Source organism: Maniola jurtina, chromosome 6 (assembly GCF_905333055.1).
Source record: "Maniola jurtina chromosome 6, ilManJurt1.1, whole genome shotgun sequence".
Taxonomy (NCBI): domain Eukaryota; kingdom Metazoa; phylum Arthropoda; class Insecta; order Lepidoptera; family Nymphalidae; genus Maniola; species Maniola jurtina.
In genome coordinates this window covers 8,430,924-8,453,043 of record NC_060034.1, presented here as the reverse complement: position 1 = coordinate 8,453,043, position 22,120 = coordinate 8,430,924, and the positions used below count along the sequence as shown (strand labels likewise).

Here is a 22,120-nt window from a genome sequence, read left to right as displayed (position 1 = left end):
ACTCCGGCTCCATGTAAGGAAACCTTAGGACGGTTTCAAGTAACAGAATGGTCGCTGAACGAGACTGTACCTGTATGAGGCCGCCCTCGCCCGTGGCGCAGTCCTGCACGGGGAACTCGCCGCCCAGCTCGGCCGCGTCCTGCCGGCGCCCGCTCTTCTCCATCGCCTCTTTGATGCAGTAATATAGCGCTTTGCACTGCATCAGTTCGTCGGTCAAATATTACTAACTTATCCATATTATATACTTAATATGTATTCTATTACTCTATCTACTTAATTGGATCATAAAACAATAATAATCAATATGCATCAGGAAACTCGCGCATGCAAGCCTCCTGATTTTAATTTTACGAATGTCCGTCCGTCCGTCATCGTGACCTTGTCATCTTCACACAAAATTTTTGTAATTTCAATGGCGATTACTTACTACTTATTAAATTATCTATACATGTAGTTTATGAAAATCTTGCAGCAAGAAAATAGATGAAGTTGTTTGCAACTTTTTATCCCGGAAAAACAAAGTTTTCACAAACATTAAGTAGTTTTATTAAAGTGGCTCTTAAAAGATCTTATCTTAAAAGATAAAAATTAATCGTTTAACCTACCTTCTTAGTGTAATATTTATGTAGTTGCGTCTGACCCCCGTTCTTCCTCCAAAGGCACAAAACTCTTATTTTGGGACTATACGTCATATTCACTAGGCGTTCATACCACCACCTCTCCACTATCGTCCCTATAAAAAAAATTAAGAACAGTCAACTTCTGTATCGAACATTTGAAACAGCTAACGATTTGACTCTTTAATCCAAGCTTCATTGCTTTCATTTGCTCCGCGAGCTAATAATAAATTAAATGCTACCAGCTCCTAAGATAAGAGAGCCTTGGTAAAAAGCACAATGAAAGAGAAACCATACATGATCAACGGATTTGCTATTTGCGAAGAGCAAGCATCATTGAACTCTTACACAAAACTCTTACTTTCACATGAGCTGTCAGAGAGTAGTGCCAACGACGTATAGGATGTATGCAGTTGGAGCGTTCCCTTTCGGTCTCAACCCTCATACCCTGCTGCTCAGTCACCCGTTGACTATTGGTATCTCAACGTAAGACTAAGGACACACGATGCGTTTCTGGTGCGTTGTGGCGCCGCAATGAATTCGAGTAATGGGTGCTACATGAGCATTGCATTGCCGCTCCGACAGAGTATAGCGTCGTACCGCGTCACCCCTCCCCGCCTCGTCTCTCTGGTCCCATGTCCGCTGCGGATGCGGTGCGGTGCCGCACGACGTCATATGCATCGTGTGGCATGCTATGCGTGTAGGATGACGCAGCAGCAACACTTAGGCACCGCACCGTCGCTGCAACGCACCGTGTGTCGCCGCAAGTTTGTGTGTGCGTGTTTACCCTGCGTGGAACGTAGCACGAGGCCGTCGTGGCGCACCTCCATGAAGCGCAGCGCGCCCGCTGCGTCGCCCTCGTGCACCGTGAACGTGGCGCGCCGCACCGCGCGCGATCCCAGCGCCTTCAGACTTATGTCGTTCCCGTGCTGGGGATTGACACCATTTTAATGAGCTACAAGCTTATGAGCTAACAACCTAACGAATTATTCAATGGGCAAGTTTGGCCTAGGAATTTTATGAAATGAGGTTCCAGCAATGTTTGCGGGACATGAGGAGATTAAGTTTAATAGTTGTTACCCGACCTATTACGGTAAAATCTTGTGAATCTTTGTTAATTGTATTTGCTGAATCTTTGGTCATAAGTAAACAGCATCATAAAATGTGCGGTTTCGATATTGTTATTCGCGGTTGTCAAAGCACATTTTAATTGTCACGGATAAATAAATGTTTGCTGTAAGTTTAACAAAATATTGAGACTCATTTCGTAATTTTACACGGTGATTATTATCATTTAAACATATAGCTACATCGCGGCATGGCACGCCATATGCCGTATCGGTTTGCATCATTTCGCTCTATAATTGTTATCGTAACAATGTCAGATATACTGATGATCCGAGGTGCAGGATTTCTTGAACCTTCAGTCTATGACTAATTGAATTCCAGTTTGATAGTTAAACTAAACGTGTTGCCATTTTCTTAATACATAAGTAGATCTACTTAAATTAGGATACTGTTAATTAAAGAATTGTCAAAACTCACCAAATTGTGAACGACATCAAGCAAATGATTAACTTCCTGGCTGTACACTAGGCCGATGTGGCTTTTAGCCAGTAATCGCCGCACTTTATTCCGAACTATATCTGCTTCTACGCCGAATAGAACCATCGCCGCGGTCAAATTATACAAAGCTGTCGATAACAGTCTATCTTCTTCGTGCTCGAGGCGTTTCCTCTCTGTTTCGCTCAAACATTTATAACGTTCCATCATTTCGTTCGGACCTTGATCCATTCCAATCATATCCCGCTCTTGGCTCACTGCGTCTAGGAATGCATCTTCCCAAAACTGCATTTGATCCCATAGGTTTGATCTTTCTTTTCCTAGAAAATTTATTCAGGTTTTTAAAGTATACAATAAATAAATTTAACAATCAGCATTTTCTCTCATCTTATTTCATTCATCTTAGAGCAGTAATGTGCAGCGACTGTGTGTGAAGAATGTGAGGAGTTAGGGCCCGACGTTCAATGATGAAGTCAATACTCTGTACGTACAATATCAATTCACCATCAACAGTACCTAAATCCCCACGGCTTAGAAGTCAGTCAGGATTGAAGATTTGGGACTTGTAGTTCAATAATGCAGTCTGTACTGGTATCTACAATATTATATCCCTATAAACAGATCCTGAACCCCTGTAGTTTAAGAGTGATGTATCCTGCCTCATCGGGGTTGAGGAGTTTAATAATGAAGTATTCGCTTGGCACCTTGGCATCCTAGCTGAGACGAGAGTTTTATAGAATAGAATAGAATAGAATAGATTTTTATTCAAATAAACTTTTACAAGTGCTTTTGAATCGTCAAATAATTTACCACTGGTTCGGAATGCCGTTCCTACCGAGAAGAACCAGCAAGAAACTCGGCGGTTGCTCTTTTTAATTGTGCAATTTACAATAATATTCTATACTATACAAGCAATTGCAGACCCGCGCATTGCTGGAGCGAGTCAAATCCATGCTTTTTTATCATTTACATAATCTTCGATTGTGTAATATGCTTTTGCCAGGAGCATACTTTTAATGGATTTTTTAAACTTTGGTAAAGGCAAGTCTAATATTGACTGTGGAATTTTATTATAAAATATTACACTCATTCCCACAAATGACTTTCCCACTTTTCTGAGGCGGAGCGTAGGAGTTGCGAGCTTATTACGATTTCTAGTTGGCCTGTCATGGAAATCACCGATTTTTTTGTAGCTGAGGATGTTTTGTCGTACAAAAATTATATTATTGTAAATGTATTGAGAAGCTACTGTAAGAATACCTATTTCCTTAAATTTCTCTCGTAGGGAATCGCGCGGTTTTAAATTATAAATTGCGCGTATTGCCCTTTTTTGTAAAACGAAAATTTTTCCAATATCTGCCGCTTTACCCCATAGCAAGATTCCGTAAGACATAATACTGTGAAAATAGGCAAAATATACAATTTTTGCAGTTTCCACGTCAGTTATCTGTCGAATCTTTCTAACAGCGTAAGCAGCAGAGCTGAGTTTGCCAGCAAGTGTTGATATATGGGCGTTCCATTGAAGCTTTGCATCTAAAGTTATCCCCAGGAACACGGTGGTCTCCTCTACTTTCAACATATCATTATTTATCATTAATTTTATGTTATTTGTCGTCTTGGTATTGGGCAGTGCGAATTCGACACACTTGGTTTTCTTTGCATTTAAAAGCAAATTGTTAACAGTAAACCAGTGAGTGACCTGCGATATGGCTCTATTTACATCGTCATAATTATTCTCATTTCTATCTAATTTAAAAATCAAAGACGTATCATCAGCAAATAGTACAATATCGCAAGTATTTTGGACAAAATATGGTAGATCGTTTATATATACCAAGAACATGAAGGGACCTAGGATAGAGCCTTGAGGAACACCCATTAATGAGGCTGATCCGGATGACTTCACATCATTTACACATACTGTTTGTATACGATCACTGAGATAAGACGCAATAAGACTAAGCGCAGTGTCTTTGACTCCATAATAGCTCAATTTAGCTAAGAGAGTCTCGTGCTCAACGCAGTCGAATGCTTTAGACAAATCACAGAAAATTCCAACGGCATTCTGTGAGTTCTCCCACGCATCGAATATATGCTTTAAAAGCATTGCGCCCGCATCGATTGTTGATCGTCCTTTAGTAAAACCATACTGCTCCGAGTGAAGTAATTTATTCAAGTTAAAGTGCAAGAGCAGTTGGTTGAGTAGTATGTTGTTTTATATATGTTGTCAACCCATAAGCCTAACGTTAATTGTTCAAAGTACAATTCTTTTTGTGAAGAACTAAAGTGAATTACTAAAAGAAACATCGAAATTACCTATAAGCCCCTGAAATAGGTAAGTGCGTGCTGTTTCAGGCGAGGTGAGGGGCGAGGTGGTGGGCACGCCTGCCATGGGCCGCCCGCTCAGCGACGACTTGGACGAGAACACACTGCCCGTACGACCTTTGCCGCCTGCTCGACCCACCTGCCAATATAATATTATCTTATGATTTAACATGTCTCGGCTATTTATTTTACGCTACAAACTTCCGATAAATATAGTAAATTGTTATAAAAAATGTTTCAATCAACCTTACCCAATATCAGCAAATATGTAGTATGAAAGTATACAGTGAATTTAGTGAAATAAATCTACACCAATATAAATAACATGGAGTATGTGCAATGTGCATGCAATTAATATACATATAAATTATTAGTAAGCGTTACTGTAACATCAATTTACTTTTCAAAAAATATGTGCGTATTTCGATAATTTCATTTCAAGTATCATGTCTCATTGATGTTCAAATACTAATAACGAAATAATGCCGACTACGGCTGACCACACACCAACCAGCATCCATTAAAAGTTTTTCGGGATTCATATCTTTCAATTTTGGGTGTAAGGGTTATTCGAATTGTGTTTTACATAATATGTAGCAATTCTCGACACGTTGTTTCTATAAAACTCCTTTGATTTTATAAACAAACAATAATAATAATCACGTCTTTATGATTTCTACTTGTATATTAATACTGCTCAAATTAATAAATTAATCTATCTGTAATCAGTCGATAAAAATTAGCTTAGTAACGAAGTTACTGGTCAAAAATTTAACTTCAAATTACGTCATTTCGTGACAAATGCTGATTGGTGCGTTCAGCTTTTATGCGACAATGCTGTAGCGCACACGAAGCCACACGGCACTACGACTTACATTGAGGAACATGACGTCAGTATCAGAGAGATTAGACTTAAAAGAGGCGCGGTGATCGATAAGTGTGGCGCGGTTAGTGGTGATGGAGCCGCTGTCATCCGGTGAGTCCGACGTCGCCGCCTGCGCCACAAAACCAACCTTACCATGGACGTATGCTCATCACATCAACAATCACATGCCAAATGGATGCGATACTTGAAAGTCAACTATCATCGTCATTATCATTAGCCTGTAGACGTCTACAATTGGACATAGGCCTTCCCTAAAGAGCGCCACCACACCCGGTCCTCAGCCTTCCTCATTCAGCCACTTCCCACCAGCCGCTTTACATCGTCAGTCCATCGTGCTGATGGGCATCCCACACTACGCTTGCTTATACAGTCTCCGCTCAAGAACTAACTACAAGGAAGGCAACTATATCGCTTATTAGTATAATCTAAATCTTCCTTAAGAAGTGTCGCGAGCTTAAAACCTCCATCTGATCTAACACGTTTAGTAGTACTTAACGAAAACTTGCAGCTTATAAGGAAATTAGATCTGAGACGATATACAGACAATAAATGGCCCAGCATGTTCTACTTAGAGAAGATTCAATGACAATCTGCCATAAGAAGGCGATCAGGTCGACCAAGACCTTAAACAGATCTATCGAAGCTAATATGAAGAGTGGATCTTTTATAAAATCATGTCAAGGCAGAAGTTAAAGCCAGTAGAGCATGGAAGACTACTGCTGCAGTTCCATGAAATATTGACAGGAATTACATGTTACAACAAAACTTTCCCATATCCTGTTTAACTCCAGTTTTTTTGCAACAGGCTTGCGCTTCCGACAAATGTGCATGGTGCAAAGCAAAAATGAGGTCAAGTTGGAAGAAGTTTGGCGAGAAGAAAGAATCATTTTTAAAATTAAACAGTAGGTACATCAGATTGTGCCATAATTTTATTTTAGAAAGTTGCAATTTTAAGTATGAGTGAACAGTAAATATTGGAATAAAACCAATAGGATCAAAAAGATTTTGATATTAATATTTATTTATTTTATCACAAGTTTCAACCTGAAATACTGAAATAAATAATTATCGCATTATGTGCATTTGTTCGTTTTCTTCCTAGCATTAAGGTCGTGTGGAAGAGATCGCTATTTAGCGATAAGACCGCCTTTTTAACCTACATTTTAAGTTCTTTTTTGTAACCTATCATTTGTGTTTTGTGGTGCAATCATGGTGCAATAAAGAATATACATAGGTACATGTCTTATTATGAGATAGTTTTATGAATTGGATGAATTAATAACGTTTTGACGGACTCAAGTCAATCAATAATTCATAACGAACATATAAATAAGAGTTTATGAGATTTGCAATGTTATCAGCTGAAGCACACAAGTTTTCCATTAAGTATACAGTTTACAAAGAGCTACCAATATGGAGTAGGTAATAAATATTTATTCAACACCATTAACTGTTAACACACCAATAGTTCCAAGTTTAAGTAGGTAGCCATGCGTTAGAAAATGGTAGAAAGAATTTTCCGCATTGGGAATTTAACAACCACAAATATTTTGCCTTTATAAGTTTTCTTGCACACTTATTAGTCTTTACCATGCAGTATTAACATTGACTTGCATTTGATAGATTAAATTTTTATACTTACATCGGAATCAAAGGAAGTTAATTTACTAAATAGAAGATTCCTTTTCTGATTCAACATGTCTTTGAATATCTCTGTCGTACTTTGAGATTCCGTTGGATCCATTTCTGGGTAATTTACAACTGGCACATCTAAACAAAAATGAAGAATTTAACTTATCTATTCCACATTAGCAAACGTAAATAATATTAATAAAGGCTTTAAACAAATTTTAAGCCTGTTGAGAAGTTTTTCCTAATTCTCCACCCAAATTGATGGAAGTGTCTATATGACCGGGAACAACAATACAAGTTATGCAGTCTCAAGTTAATATTAACTTTTAAAATTTGTTTCTTTACACAAACTTAGAAAGTTCAATTTTCCAACTTTGTTTGACGGGAATATAGAGTTAATCAAAATGTATCCCAAAAAATTTAATTACTTAATAATTTAAAATTAATCTACTACCTATGCGGTAAAGGAGTTGTACGAGTGTTTAAACGTACCTGACTGGGAGCTTTTTCTAGAAGAAGGTGATGACGATGGAGTTTCTAAATCTTGCCGTCCATAATGTTCCGATAGCGCAGAGCCCGCCATCCCACCATGTTCTAGCCCTGCGACCTCTTTACTCCAATAGTGTGTGTGTGCCATCTCAGCTAGTTGGAATACAGAAGCCATTCCCCCGAGACCAAAGTTGGAATACGTGTGTTCCAAGCCGTGGACAACGGATTGGAGGACTTTTAGCATTCCTTTCCATACTGGTTTGCTGATAAACTGTATAAAAAGAAATCAAAAAGTATAGATTTTTGTTTCAAGTCTTTTGTATTTTTAACCCCCGACCAAAAAAGAGGGGTGTTATAAGTTTGACGTGTGTATCTGTGTATCTGTGTGTCTGTGTATCTGTGTATCTGTGTATCTGTGTATCTGTGTATCTGTGTATCTGTCTGTGGCATCGTAGCGCCTAAACGAATGAACCGATTTTAATTTACTTTTTTTTGTTTGAAAGGTGGCTTGATCGAGAGTGTTCTTAGCTATAATCCAAAAAAATTGGTTCAGCCGTTTAAGAGTTATCAGCTCTTTTCTAGTTTTCTTGTAGAAAAGAAGGTTAGATAACCGTTAGGTTCTTAATATTAAGTCAATTGACAAAATATGTCAAGCTGTCAAGATGGACGTTGCCTAGATATACATTATTATTTATTTGAAAATGATGTTTCGGAAAATGTTTGGAAAACTCCAAGTTTTTGAAAGTTATCAGCTCTTTTCTAGTTACTGTAACCTTCACTGGTCGGGGGTGTTGAAAATTTTTAATTTACACTTGTATACTATCACATCATAATCCCTGAATCCCCATGGCTTACGTGTGCAGTATCCTGTAGCATCAGGATTGAGGAGTGGGAATCTGGAGTTCAATGATGGTCTATTAATCATAATGCCATATGAATTCACAATGAATAAATAGTTCCTACATGCGCACGGCTTAGAGCGCAGTTTGATTGACACTCCTCACACCTACAGCATCAGGATTGAGGAGTTGAAATTAAATTTTTTAAGGGAATATCTGGCGTGTTTATTCAATGCCTATTCAACTTAATATATTCAACACATGTTTAACGCGTGTTCAATGCGTATACAGAAGGTGTTGAAAATGATTGAATTGAAAATGAAAAACTTACAGCATCATCTACTTTGTCGTTAGGCGATGTCCTTCTGTTGAAATTCCTATTCAATTTGCTGAGCACCATGTTCCTGTACGATTCATCTTCCATAAGTTTCTTTAAGCGGTTCAATTTTAGCCATCCAACGCCTTCGCCTTCGAGAACATGTTGTATCAACTGTAAAAATCAATAGATTTGATGATCGAAAGCGACAAATGTTTCGCTCTAATCTTGACGAATTTTGGCACAATAATTTTTGTCGATGAAAAACAAAGTTTTGACGGATTTTTTTTCACTTAAGGCCAAGAGGACGAAGTAGTCGCTAACGGCACAGTTAGTATATACTCACGTCATTGAGGAAGGCCTGGTTCTCGCTGTTGGCGGAGCGCGTGGTGGGCGGCGGCGTGGGCGGCGTGGGCGAGGCGTGGCGGATGAGCGGCGAGCGCTGCACTAGGCCGCGCGCGCCCTGCGAGAACGGCCCGAACGTGGCCGCCAGCGGAGCCGCCGCGGGCGCTTCTGCGGGCTTCCCTTGCTTTCCTAACCGCGATAGAAGAAGAAATATAATTAAGACATTTATGCTTTTTGAGTCAAATAAATTCATCGTATTTTCAATTATTAGATACGGTACAATTTACAATTACAATTTATGGTGTAATTTGTGTGTATTCGCCACTGTCTCATGAATAAACCTACGATTCAATTTGACTAAGTTTAACACTTGTTAAGTAGGCTACACATGTATAGGGTAGTTTTAGCTGTAAAAATGATTGTGTAAGTACCTACGCCTTACTCGCACCCACTCTGCGTACACAAATAGTACCTACTCGGAAGATCGAAATTGTTTTCTACGTGTGTGCATTAGTCAAACTCGGCGAGAGTGATAGCAAAATTTTAGAATGTTAAGCGTTTAACAGATACCTTTTGATCCAAAGAAGTCACTGAACATACTCGACGTGGACGCCGCGAGACCATTCAGGTCAGAACTGATGTTAGAGAAAAAGTCTCGATGAGTAGTAGCCAATAAGTTGGTCGTCTGTAACGCAGTTGAGTCCCTCCTTGCGTTTTGACCCGCAGCTCCGTCTTGGCTCTCGCCCTTTACACATTGGAAAAATCTATTTCAAAATTATCGACTTACTAGATAATTTTGTTTTCCTTAAAAGAACCTTTTTCAGGATCCAAAACATATGTATAACATTTTAGCGTTTAAGCGGAGTATCTATATAATTACAATAGTACAACATTATTGAATAATCAACAAAATGTACAGAATCGCCAGAAAATCATTTTCAATTACCAACTAATAATAATTTTTATTATTGGTTAGTAAATGAAAATGGGTTTTGTTAAATGGAGTACCTGGCAATACAAATTTAAAAGTGCAATACCTTTAACAGTCCTTTTTTTGCGGCAGCTTCTTTGGCACTCTTCGTAAGATCTCCGAAAGTAGATTTACTAACATACGAGAGGTCTTCGAAGGTGTTTTTGCTCACAGCTGTAGCTGTTTTGCTCGCCTCAAGTGCCGATTTAGATGCTTCTTGCACACTCTTTGATGCTTCCTCTGCAGCTTTCTTAGCATGAAGCGTAAGCTGAGAAGGATAGATGTTTATATTTATAAGATGGATGACTAAAGTTATAATTTTGAGACTCTTGAATTTTTTAATGCGATTCTGATTACATTTAGCCATTAACTGCGATCTTACCTGATTGACAATGCAGTCTACAGTGGAATTAATGAATTTAAAATAAAAACGTTATTGGATTTTTTCTATAAGGATTTTTATCATAGACCTTAGATTTAACACTAACTGGCCTATCTACAAAAACTTTAGACTTAAGACGCCGTTTAAATGCACGTGTTTAAAATTATTTTAAAGCACTTTCAAGTTTTCGTGGTGGGACAATTTGTCTCTTTTTTTATTATTATTCATGTCATACCATTTTATAGACGTTTGAAAAATAAACTAAATTAATTTTTACTTACTAGATTCTGCTTCCTCTAGCTTTAATTGAACCTAACTTCAATGGTTTTTTTTTTTTCAAAATAGAGCACTACAATGGTTTAATGATAGCAATTTAATGCATTTTACTCTATGAGTGGATTAAAGCTAGGTTTTAAAATGCAAATACATTACAACTAGGCACGTAACTGATTAGATAATGATACTGGGTGTTTTTGCAACGTGTACTGCAACTAATGATACTTATTTTTAAAACCGCTTTTGCAAGTGTGTTAATTATATTTTTAAAACGAACATGGATTATTGTACAACTTAGCAGCATGTGATAAAATCTATACTATCGATCGTCATGTGGATATTATGTATTATTATTCTAGCTAGGTGTTAAATGTGTGATTTTCTACTCAAAACTGTCATCTTTGCACCAAATAATAGCGGATACCTTGTCGAAAGGCGCAAAAATATTCTTTTCCTCCGCTTGGGCAACTTTTCCTTTCTTCAAGGTTTTGGAATAAAATAAATTACAGCATAATAATGTTAACATAAACATATTGATAGCGAATTAACCTTTTAAATAGACTTGTCATGTTAAAACATGTCAATCGTTGGTCTACGTAATCTTGAATAAGTAAATCTATATTACTGTTTGTTAAGTATCTAGGTATACCACAAAACATTGAACTGCACATTGCGATTTGCGATTTAATTTCAACTACAATTGTAATTAATTAGTAAAATAAAGTAAACCTTAAAATGTTTCATTTAATGTTTAAAATACGTTTAAAAGTTCATTGGAGTTTTAGAAATTTAAATAATAGTTTAGATATAACTTATAATGGGTACAAAATAAACTAAGAGCGGAAAACTCACCTTGTCCATATGAGCCAGTAATCCTTCCTGACTGCTCTGCCGTGTGGTCTCCCGTACCAGTTCTTTTGCTTGAGCAGCAAATTGCTCCAAAAGAGACGTCTGTGACGCCTGTCTCGATACACCGGTATTTGAACCCTAAAAGTAAAGACGGAAAGCAAAACGTTAAGTTTAGACAGCACGGAGATGAGCTAATTGTAGGTCCCTAGGGCACCTCAGAGAGGTACAAAATCCCAATACGGGGTTATTTTCTCTTAATTTTTCTTTGGGTTCACACAAAACTTTGTTAAGTACTTCAACAATTTATTATTTTAAAATATGTCGCGTAGGTTTGTGGACACGACACGCCTGCTAATTTTCGGGTCATTCTGCTCTCGCAAAAAAATTAAAAAGCCGAATTACACTATTCGCACCTTACAGTCTACAAAAATGTTGCCTCTACATGCTACACTCGACTACCGTGTGCTGATGTTTCCCTTTGTAGCATGCCGCATTGTTGCATTGCTCTGTCGTAAAATGGCCATATGTCTTAAAAATTAACCAGAGCAACTGGACCATGTCATATATATTATCATGTGACTATTGAGAGTACTAGTTACTAGTGAGATATATTGTCATGTGACTATACGAATCGTATCTTATTAAATAAATGCGCTAAATTTTAATAGCTAGCTCGCTATGCCTACTTGGAGCAGAACAAAGGTTACATGGGCTATAATATAATAAAAGTTTGAATACCACCTAATGCAAGGGTCATGAGCTTTGCGGTACTGCGTGCCGCTGCGGCGGGCGCGGAGTCCTAACCCGCGCTCGAGCCTGCCGCTATCCGTGTCCTGGACAACCCACAACCCCACTACTGTCTCCGAGTGCTTAGATGAGCTGCAGCTAAATAATGAGCTACCTTGGGTCGCGGGCTGTGCGGCGACGGCTGCGGCGGATGCGGCGAGCGCGGGCGCCGCGACACCACGGTGGCCGGCGTCGTGGTCGAGTTGGAGTCTGACTCGCGCCCGAGGCTACCGCTGTCCGTGTCCTGGACAACCCACAACCCCACTACCATGACCGAGTGCTTAGCTAAACTAAAACTGCTAAATGATTTGTTATAATTACGTATTAACTACAGTAGAACTTTTATTTAGTAAGCATTGAACAGGAGCAAATTATAAAATAGCTTCGGGTGTTTCTAGTTTCTACTCGTAGCTTTATAATCAAAGTAAACTACCGAACATGAGTAAAAATTCCTACAGAGTGGAAGCTACAGCTTAAGTACATAGTGTGGATAAAATTAGTCAATTAAGTGTTTAACAGTCAAACATGCCTAACACTTGAATGAAATAAAAAAATTAAAATGAAAAACAACAACAGATTTTTTTTTGAGATAGTAATTAATAAGTATTATAATTCCTTTAGTCTGTGTCGAATTAGACTAATCACCATTATTATTTTTACATATACAAGATAGCTATAATATACCGCAAGGGGTCGCTTCATTACCCCGTCACCCCTATCAGAATAGGTATTGGACGTTCGGAAGCTTCCACTCTGTAAGGATTTTTACGCATATGGTTTAATTACACTCTTCTTCACAGGTGCCGGTTGGCAGTCGGCGTCCGGCCGGTCCATGGCGCCGGGCACGTCGTCGTCGGACAGCTCACTGTGCTCGGAGCTGGACGCGGACGGCGACGGCGACGTGGACACGCGCCCCTCTCGACGAGGCTCTTCTTCTTCTCCAAACATGAGAAACGACGGAGGAGTGTATACCTGTATTCAATTAAACTTGTTTAGACCAGTCGGTTGCGGGGAGCGGGTGGATGAGGAAGGCGGAGGACCGTGTTTGGTGGCGCGCTCTTAGAAAGGGATATTATGTTTAGCAGTAGACGCGCACAGGCTGATTTAATGGAATGGAAAAGACCAGCCGTGCGCACAAAATCAGTTCATTTTAGAGCTCTGTACCTTAAGGGTGCCAACGAGATCTTATCACTAAGCCTCCACTGTTCGTCCGTCTATCTGTCTATCAGCAGACTTCATCGCATGACCCGTAATCGATAGGAGAGTTGAAATTTTCACAAAATGTGCCTTTATCACTATAAAAACAATTGAGAATAAAAAATTCAATGGCCGCCATGAAAATCAAAACTCTTGTATCATAGTTACTTAGGTACTTCGTGTGCGAATCCAACTCACTTTTGGGATTTTAACACGTTTTTATTAATTCGCGTTCTTGTCAATCTGTTTAATACATGCGATCGATTTCAAACTGACTTTCTTTAAGTCAGTTTAAAAATGGAACTAGAGCTTTGTTTTCACTTTGTTTGTTTGTTGGTCTGATTGGTACAAACTTTGCAATCGATTTTAAACTGACTTCCTGATAGCTCATCAGCGACATGAAATTTTAAACACCTGTTGTATACAATCTCTAAACTAAACCAAATTGACAGGCCTAAATCTAGGGCTATTATCCTTTTCCACAGGGATCATTATGATAGAGATAGCATTTAGACTTGTCACCTATCACTTTATTTGTGCAAGGTCCAAAATCAGCATTTTAATTGAATTATGTTAAATATCCGCATTAAAATGTAGCAGAAAAGTAAAACTACAAAGCAGCTTTTTAGGAACTTATATCATTGACATACCGTTTTCGGATCTAATGAAGACGATAGCGTCATTGGAACTTGCACTACTGCGTTGTACGTCTCCCCAACCACGTGTTGTTGATGAGGATTGCCTCCTGTAGATTAATAAAAATGAATTAAAACATGTTATTTTAACAGAAAAGGTTGATAAGTAGCTGAATTGAATATTACAATACCTGGTGATAAATCGGATGAAGCCATCTCGGAAACGAAATCACTTAAAGACGAATACGATGAGCTAGTACTCTCTGCCGCTTCTGAGTCTGAGCCGCTTTCATCTGCAAACGGAATTTTTTATAGCACTAATATGCTCTATGGCACTAATGTTCTATATGGCACTATAATGTGCTATATGGCACTAATGTGGTAAATTGCTTAGTCGAAACAAACCTTTTAAGGTAGACTCTTAGGTGAGAATTTTAATAACGCTACTCCATTCACTACTCATTATTATTATCAATCCGAAAGTTTTTGTTTTTTTTTTGTTGGTTGATTGGTATGTCCCTCAATCACGTTGCAACGTTATCAACCAACAAGGGAACAACAGCGAGGGAGCAATGGATCGGCATATTTTTGCATAAATATAATTAAAGACCTGGAGAATAGCATAGGCTACTTTTAATTTATCAAATCTAATCAAAGAGGTCCCACGAGATTTTGAGAACCTAAATCTATGCGGACGAAGCGCAGGCCTCAGCTTGTATTAAATAAATACCACCAGACAAAACTCGGATCTACTGAAATCTCTTGAAACCTCCAACTACCTCGAACTACTTGCAATAATAATTATTACCCGAAACATCGAAAACAAAATAGCAAAAACTTTCTTACTAAATAATACTGTTGTTACTACTTACTGAGATTTTTTATAAAATTAATTTCACCTGTAGGCTGATTTTCGTGTCTCTGAAGTTGTCGCAACGCACCATTCAACGAGCTGCCGTCGTCCCAAACAGCGAATCGAATTGGTTGCAACTGGTCTGCGAACCACTTCGGCTTATCTCCTATTTGCCGCGGGTCAAACACACCCGTCTGTACGCGTAGGAAAGCCACATTACTTGGTGTTAGCGACCACTCCGCTAAGAACTCGACCGCCTTCGAAAACAAAAGTAAAAGTTTGAAACAAAAGGTTTTTTTTCTTTGAAAATCAAACATAACTTAAAAAACTTAAGTAAAGATTACTTTTAGAGAAAACTCACTTGCGTTCGGGCAAATTTGTACAAAAAGGAGCTATTTCTCGGCCTCGATCTCAAAAAACTATTGATCTGAAACGCCACTACGGGCCGTGGATACAGACGTAATGTTCGAGTGTGTTCCATGAAATTGGCCAAAATGTTCTGCGAGTTGAAAAATCGCACCTAAAATGAAAAAGAGCATTATTATAATGGCATATATTTTAATAAAGTACAAGTAGGTCTTCTTCTTCCAGCCCTTATCCCATGCTACGTGGGGTCGGCACAACATGTCTTCCTCTTCCACTCTCTTCTGTCATCCATCAACTTATCATCTACCCCTTTTATACGCATATCCTCTTTCACGCAATCCATCCACCATTTCTTTGGTCGTCCTCTTCTCTTTTTTCCATCGACATGCATATTTAACACTAATAAAATTCAGAATTTATAAATTCAATACATATTATCATATTGTACTTTTTCTAAATATATTATATGGATACAGAATGCCATTATAAATATATATCAAGTAGGGTCGAAACATCAACAACACGGGCGGCTATTATTAATCCGCGTCCCAGTCGATTTCAATCCTTTAATAAACATTTCCAGGAAAGCTTAGGTATACTTCTGACTAGACTTGAATTCAAAAAACTCTCTGCTAAAACCAACACTACCTAGTTACTTCAGGGAGTTATTTGTTTTGAGTTTCTATATGATATAGAAAATACTACGATTTGATTTGAGTCAATACGAAATGCAATATCAATATTGGTTGATCTTCATCATCATCACCTCAACCTCACAAATAATTTTGAATCCCGTCTGACACACTTTTATTCGACGCCATATTTCTGTCTAAAACGTGGAAACAAGTTTTGTAAAGTCGTACTACCGAGGTCAACCCGTGAAAATGCGGGGTTATGCTCACCATAGCGACTCTTGTGGCGACGTCCACGGAATCGACGTCGTTGCCGTATATGAGCGGGTTGAAGGGCTGCGGCGGGGAGTGCGGCGAGTGCGGCGGCTGCGGCGACGCCAGCGACAGCCGCTGCGTGTGCGCACTGCCCACGGACACGCGGCGACTCTCCGGCGTGCTATGTGAGCCCTCCCTGAATGTTGCCGGTTGCACTCTATATCGATTACAATGCCAAATCAGTTGCTCGATATTACGAGTATTATGAGATATCACGATACATCAAGACCGATTCCAACTATACTTTAAAAGCTTTTCGGCCAGTCGTATTGTGTAAACGTACTGATGACACTGATTTAGTCTTTTTCTTCATGATGTAATTTTTTGGCATCCACATTAAACTCTTTACTGAAAAATTCATTAATAGTTCTTGTGCAAGTGGACCTTAGAGGCATTATCAAGAATTAAGGGCTTAAAGGACCTCTGCACTGCACAGATATCGTCTCTAAACAAACATTGTACAGCAGTTGCCACCAAATTATCTGTGAAGTAACGAAAACAGTAACTACGACAGCCATTTAAAACTGCAGTATAATGCGTACATTTTGAAATCTCACTTTGAACATGTCCATGTCAGAAGCAGTTGGCACTAGTTAATTCAAATGGCGAGTGAAGTCTCAAAGTGTACGCACTATATTGTTCTTGACTGGGTTGTCGTATTGAAAGTCGAAACTTGCAAATTTTTAAGAAGCCTTGTACATAAAATATTTATTATTTATCATCAAGAATTAATTACTAAATAAAATAATTATAAAATTAATTAGTTGTATATTAAAATCTCTGCTATGTAGATTTTAAATTTAATTTACAGCTTATTGTTGTTACCTTGTTGTTATTAAATAAAAGCACTTTTATTTGAAAAGTTCAAAATATATTTTTTTTGTTCATTTCAAAATAATTATGATATTATATTGTTGTACATTAGAGCGTTTCGTTTTATGTATTGCCGATTGTATGGCAACACTAGAACGTTGCTAATGACATCCTTTAGTTCACAGATAAATTGGTATATCTAATGTTTTTCGATATATTTTATGACTAAGTACTTGAAATAGCGGTGCAAGCTGCGCGGCATGAGTCAGTGATAACCATAAAATATTTGCAACAAGAAGCAACTGATGTAGACTGAGGAAAGTAACAAAATATGATACGGAGCCATTTCGACGGTGCATGGCCAAACAGACTTTGGATGAAAACGTTTTAGTTTTGTTAATTTAAAAATATGTATGCATTATTTCATATTTGGTAACTTTCCTGTAATATTTGAGTCGGTAGTAGTATTCATATTTCCATCCATACCAATATTATTTTATAAAAATGTATATTTGATGCTTCTTCACGCATCACTCCTCAACCGATTTTAACGAAATGCTGTCTGAAGAAGAACATGCAACACTATTTAACACGGAAAACAAGGAATTCCCCTAGGGTTAACCGACTTAATATTTGACATATCTTACTTAAGAGTCGCTCCTCCAACGCTATCTCTTCTTGAGGGCATTAGAGGCGCCTTCGCCTGCTCAGCTGAGTTGGTTGTTAGGCTGTTTAGGGCCTGGTTAAAAAGTACATAAATATTAAACCAACTCTGTTTTCTTCACTACCTATTTTACATTGTACATTTGAAATTACTCAGTAAGGTACTTTTTAAGGTTCCGTACTGAAGTGGTAAAAAAGAAATAGTGCGACTTTGTCTATCTACCCCTCTGTTTTTTTTTCTCTCTCGTCTGGCTTTACGAAGATTAGCCAATGTCAAGTTTGTAGTTATTTGTAACAAGTTAGTAAAACTATACAAGTATGGAGCCCGTCTGTGCCGGCGCTCGCCGACATACGCACGGCACTCCCTTAGAGCGCTTTCCAGTCAGTTTTAACAAAAAAAAAACACTCCAAAAAGGCAGAACACGCCCGCCAGCTAACACCAACACAGACGAAGTCCCCCCTCTGTTTGTCACACTTAATTCCGTAATTACTAATGCTATCGATATGATAATGCTTGTCCAACCTAAAAGCAAATAACATAACTTAATTTTTCAATTCATTATTTCAATTATTAACTTAAGATTTCAAAAAATGTCTAGATGGGGGTTCGAAATTTTATAGTGGGGTAACCAAATCAAGGGATTTGGGTGGTGGAATAATTTTGCTAAATAATTACGTATAGGTACGTTTGTTTCCAAAGAACCCTCGGTGTACGAGACTAGCTTGCACTTGGGCGTTATTTCTTACTTATATCAAGTCCTAGTTTTTAGATTGACTGAGTAATTTCATATGTACATAAATATTTATTACTTTGGAGCGAATCACTACTGGCGCGTACCTACTATTTGTAAACTTTACTGTCTCAAGTACTGGCAAATATTATTTATTAGAATTAATACTCAAAACTTAAGCTACTACATACATTCCTCTAAATACTACTTAAAGTTTTAAGATAATTTGTAATATTTCTGAATGTAGCCTAAATTTCAAATTCAACACATTCTGCAGCAGGTTATATATAATTAGACTTATTAAAAAAAATTGGTCTTATAAATACATATTTTAAAATATACATAATATTCTATTTAACTGTTATCGTAGCAGGTATATGAATAATTTAACATAAAATGACACAATGAAAACATTTTTATTTATTCTAGGCCAATTTTGTAGGCCCTTTAAGTCTGTCAGTTCGTACTTTTGTTGTAATAAGATATTGGTTATTTGGTTATTGATATAAGATATTATACGAGGTGTGGCTATTAAATAGCGAGTCTGACGCTGCTAAAGAAGAAGGAAAGCTGATGACAGCTTTTTAACACGAAGACTCTCTTTCGCATGCGAGACCTCTCGCTTCTATAAACAAATCCGTAAGTATAGCCGTATTCTTCCCTTTAGAGTTGTTCTCCGTAAAAATATTAAGGGTGATGAATTGTGAAATTTCACGTGAAAATTATAATTTATTGAAAAAAAATATGGCAATGAATGTTTATCTCGTGCATCTGTTTTTGAGTGGTATAAAGATGGCCGAAAAGACGTTGAAGATAATTCACCTTCTGACCACCACCACCACCATCGGTTTTGTGTTCGTGCGATTACTGAAACTGTAAGAATTGATACATAAAGAATGTGTACGGCTACTAACAATCTTAACAATAGGTTCCCCACAAGACAATGCACTGGCTCATTCCGCATTGTCCATCAAGAGGTTTCAAGCCATGTAGAGCATCCCAGTGTTAGACTATCCGCCTTACACCCAGATCTTGCGCCGTGCGACTATTATGTTCTCTCTAAGGTGAAATCTGCATTAAAACCAACAAGACTTGAGTTCGTTGTGGGATAGTGTATATTGAGTGTGATAATAGGTAAATGAGATGTATAAAATGTTTTACAATGTCAATCTCGTTATTTAATAGCCATACGATGTACTTAATTTATAAGGCTTTAATACTTAATAATGAGAATATTTTTATTTACCATATTACTCCTAGCTGTTTGGCTTAATAACCACTTAATGTAACGTCCAAATTAATTATAAATGTTTATTCATAGAGTATGCACACAAAACCGAAAAATAAGCTTTTTGGTAAAACTAACTCAGACCATTACAGCATCGTGTCCGATACCCAACGCCCACGCAACAAACACAACATACCTAGGTACTTACCTACCAAGTATAATAAATTATGATACAAAAATAAAATCAAAAACTGTTATGGGAGTTCGTATTTTTGCATGCTATATACATTATATTAAAATTTTATCGATGGTTATATTCATGCTGCATATCAGTTTATTCTCTAGGTTATTTATCCGATAAAATGTTATCGAAACACTTGGCTCTGTGGGGTTTAGCTGTCATGGCATCGCATAAATAAATTTGCACATCCACAAAGTATATTACATGCTTAACTTTGCAAATAAAACCATGACTGAAACTGTGTAATATTATAATATGCAAATAATTTGTATAAACTAGATTATCCCCGCGACTTTATCCGCGTTCATTTAGGTTTCTTTATGAATTCCGTGGGTACAATTTTTGAGACAAAAAGTATCCTATGTCAGTCTCGAGAACGCAAGCATATCTCTGTACCAAATTTCGTCCAAATTAAGTTAAAGGATGGGTCTTGAAAAGGTAACAGACAGACAAACTCACTTTCGCATGAGGTACGATCCCTATACGATGATTAATGATTAAAAAAAAATATTTTACCTACAAGATCTTTTATGTGTGTGTGTATTTCTATCAGGTAGGTATATGTTGCTCTTTACAATCATTTCAGTCAAGTTTTTATTTTATATGCCCCCTCTTAGAGATTAAAATATGAACTATGTAAGTATATGTATCTAATTTGGGACGAATTGGGTTTATTGTATAATCGTATTCAAAAGAAATTTCAATTGTTTTTGTGGATTTCTAAAAGGTTGGCACATGTTTTTAAAATGCTGGCACAAAACTATTCAAAACTTGTGATTAAATAGTCAAATTGTGCAACGTAAAAAGAACATTATATATTTACACCAGTTCCGGCGGTTCCCATGACTTGCATAGCCTAGCGAAGTAGGAAAAAGTGAGTAGAATGTTAGTGAAATGGAAATTTGTAGATTTAGGACAGTAAGGTAACAGACTTTAGTGTAAATGTAGATAAGACATCCAAGTGACTAGAGTGGATAGGCAGTGTTTTATTCTTCAAAATCAATTATAATTTTTGTAGGGAAAACTGTTTTAGGCGCATTGGGCGATTTCGGTAAAACATTCAAGGTCGCGTCACCGACCAGCTGATAGATGTAAAAACAAAACTAATAGTAATGGTTTTTGGTTTACTTTTGCAAATGATGATAGTACATGCTACAATTAATTTGAAAATCTCAAGAAGAAACTACTGTTATTTCATAGTTTTAAGTTTTCACTCCTGTCGGCAGTCCCCGCTGCTCCCAATTTTTTATTTTTAGGCGTATTTATTATTTTCAAGTAAATTCCGACACTTTTTGAACTTACTATTTGAACATTCTACATTTTAAAGTATAAAATACTGCCTAAAATAAAATATAGGTACATATCATAGATATATGTATTGCAGTAAGAACACACACTCAACGTTTGGTAGGAACTAAGATAGTTAATCGTGTAAAAGATGTGTTTACAATGTGATAAATTAAAAACACCTGCCACAGTTAGCAACACTTAATAGATAAGACTGCGCACGAGTCGCGTGCATTAGAAGTAAAATAGGTGATGACAATTATTATAAAACCCAGATATACATATATACAAACACTTTCGCTATAACTACCTGTTTCAAATGGTTTCTTAGGACTGAGCTCTCCGGTTCTGGCAGCGGGGGAAGCTCGTGGTCGGTACCAGTAGGACACGTAAGTTTCGTTGCATCCAAATCCACGAGCCAAATGTCGTCTGGAAACCTGTAAATGAGATATGGGGTTTTTACAACGGTTTTAGGAGAACTTTTTCCTCAAAATATGAGTTATATTTGAACACTTATGAAGCTATGATTCTAAACAAAAGCAATAAAAAACAATAATTATCTTGTCAGCAACTTTGCAAGTGGACGCAAGTTTAGCTAAATGCTGAGCTGGATTGAGAAAAAAAAATTTGATTGTAGGTACCTGGTAGGTACACCCAATTTCTGGCATATCGGCATCCATTTTTTAAGTGTGCTACACTTGTACTTGGGTTACCACTTACCAGTTAAGCCTCAAGAAATGTCATTGAGTTATGAGTTATACAACAAAAAGAGCATCGCGTACCTACGCATTTAACATCAATTTGTGACTGACAAAAAAAAGAAAAATAATAACTCTATTTTAATAAAGTTAAATTAAGTAAATACAAAAAAAAAATGAAAATTA

General features: G+C 37.4%; 1 protein-coding gene across 14 annotated transcripts in view; it reads right to left on the bottom strand.

Moving 5' to 3' along the window:
* Nucleotides 1-22,120, bottom strand: part of LOC123866157 (MAP kinase-activating death domain protein) — a 40,213-nt gene that overhangs the window by 8,444 nt on the left and 9,649 nt on the right. For 5 of the 14 annotated variants that reach the window (XM_045907524.1, XM_045907526.1, XM_045907527.1 and 2 more), the window contains exons 9-33: nucleotides 21,547-21,673; nucleotides 20,773-20,805; nucleotides 17,734-17,825; nucleotides 16,229-16,430; nucleotides 15,322-15,480; nucleotides 15,007-15,217; nucleotides 14,299-14,400; nucleotides 14,123-14,217; nucleotides 13,062-13,247; nucleotides 12,391-12,519; nucleotides 11,493-11,627; nucleotides 11,065-11,118; nucleotides 10,050-10,250; nucleotides 9,583-9,757; nucleotides 9,014-9,201; nucleotides 8,683-8,841; nucleotides 7,516-7,783; nucleotides 7,034-7,161; nucleotides 6,536-6,538; nucleotides 5,381-5,500; nucleotides 4,497-4,644; nucleotides 2,163-2,500; nucleotides 1,405-1,546; nucleotides 606-733; nucleotides 71-196 (exon numbers count right to left, since the gene is read on the bottom strand). In XM_045907524.1, coding sequence (XP_045763480.1) covers nucleotides 71-196; nucleotides 606-733; nucleotides 1,405-1,546; nucleotides 2,163-2,500; nucleotides 4,497-4,644; nucleotides 5,381-5,500; nucleotides 6,536-6,538; nucleotides 7,034-7,161; nucleotides 7,516-7,783; nucleotides 8,683-8,841; nucleotides 9,014-9,201; nucleotides 9,583-9,757; nucleotides 10,050-10,250; nucleotides 11,065-11,118; nucleotides 11,493-11,627; nucleotides 12,391-12,519; nucleotides 13,062-13,247; nucleotides 14,123-14,217; nucleotides 14,299-14,400; nucleotides 15,007-15,217; nucleotides 15,322-15,480; nucleotides 16,229-16,430; nucleotides 17,734-17,825; nucleotides 20,773-20,805; nucleotides 21,547-21,673 — 3,649 coding nt within the window. The remainder of the gene's footprint in view (nucleotides 1-70; nucleotides 197-605; nucleotides 734-1,404; nucleotides 1,547-2,162; nucleotides 2,501-4,496; nucleotides 4,645-5,380; nucleotides 5,501-6,535; nucleotides 6,539-7,033; nucleotides 7,162-7,515; nucleotides 7,784-8,682; nucleotides 8,842-9,013; nucleotides 9,202-9,582; nucleotides 9,758-10,049; nucleotides 10,251-11,064; nucleotides 11,119-11,492; nucleotides 11,628-12,390; nucleotides 12,520-13,061; nucleotides 13,248-14,122; nucleotides 14,218-14,298; nucleotides 14,401-15,006; nucleotides 15,218-15,321; nucleotides 15,481-16,228; nucleotides 16,431-17,733; nucleotides 17,826-20,772; nucleotides 20,806-21,546; nucleotides 21,674-22,120) is intronic. The other 9 variants (XM_045907525.1, XM_045907537.1, XM_045907531.1 and 6 more) reach the window with 7 other exon arrangements.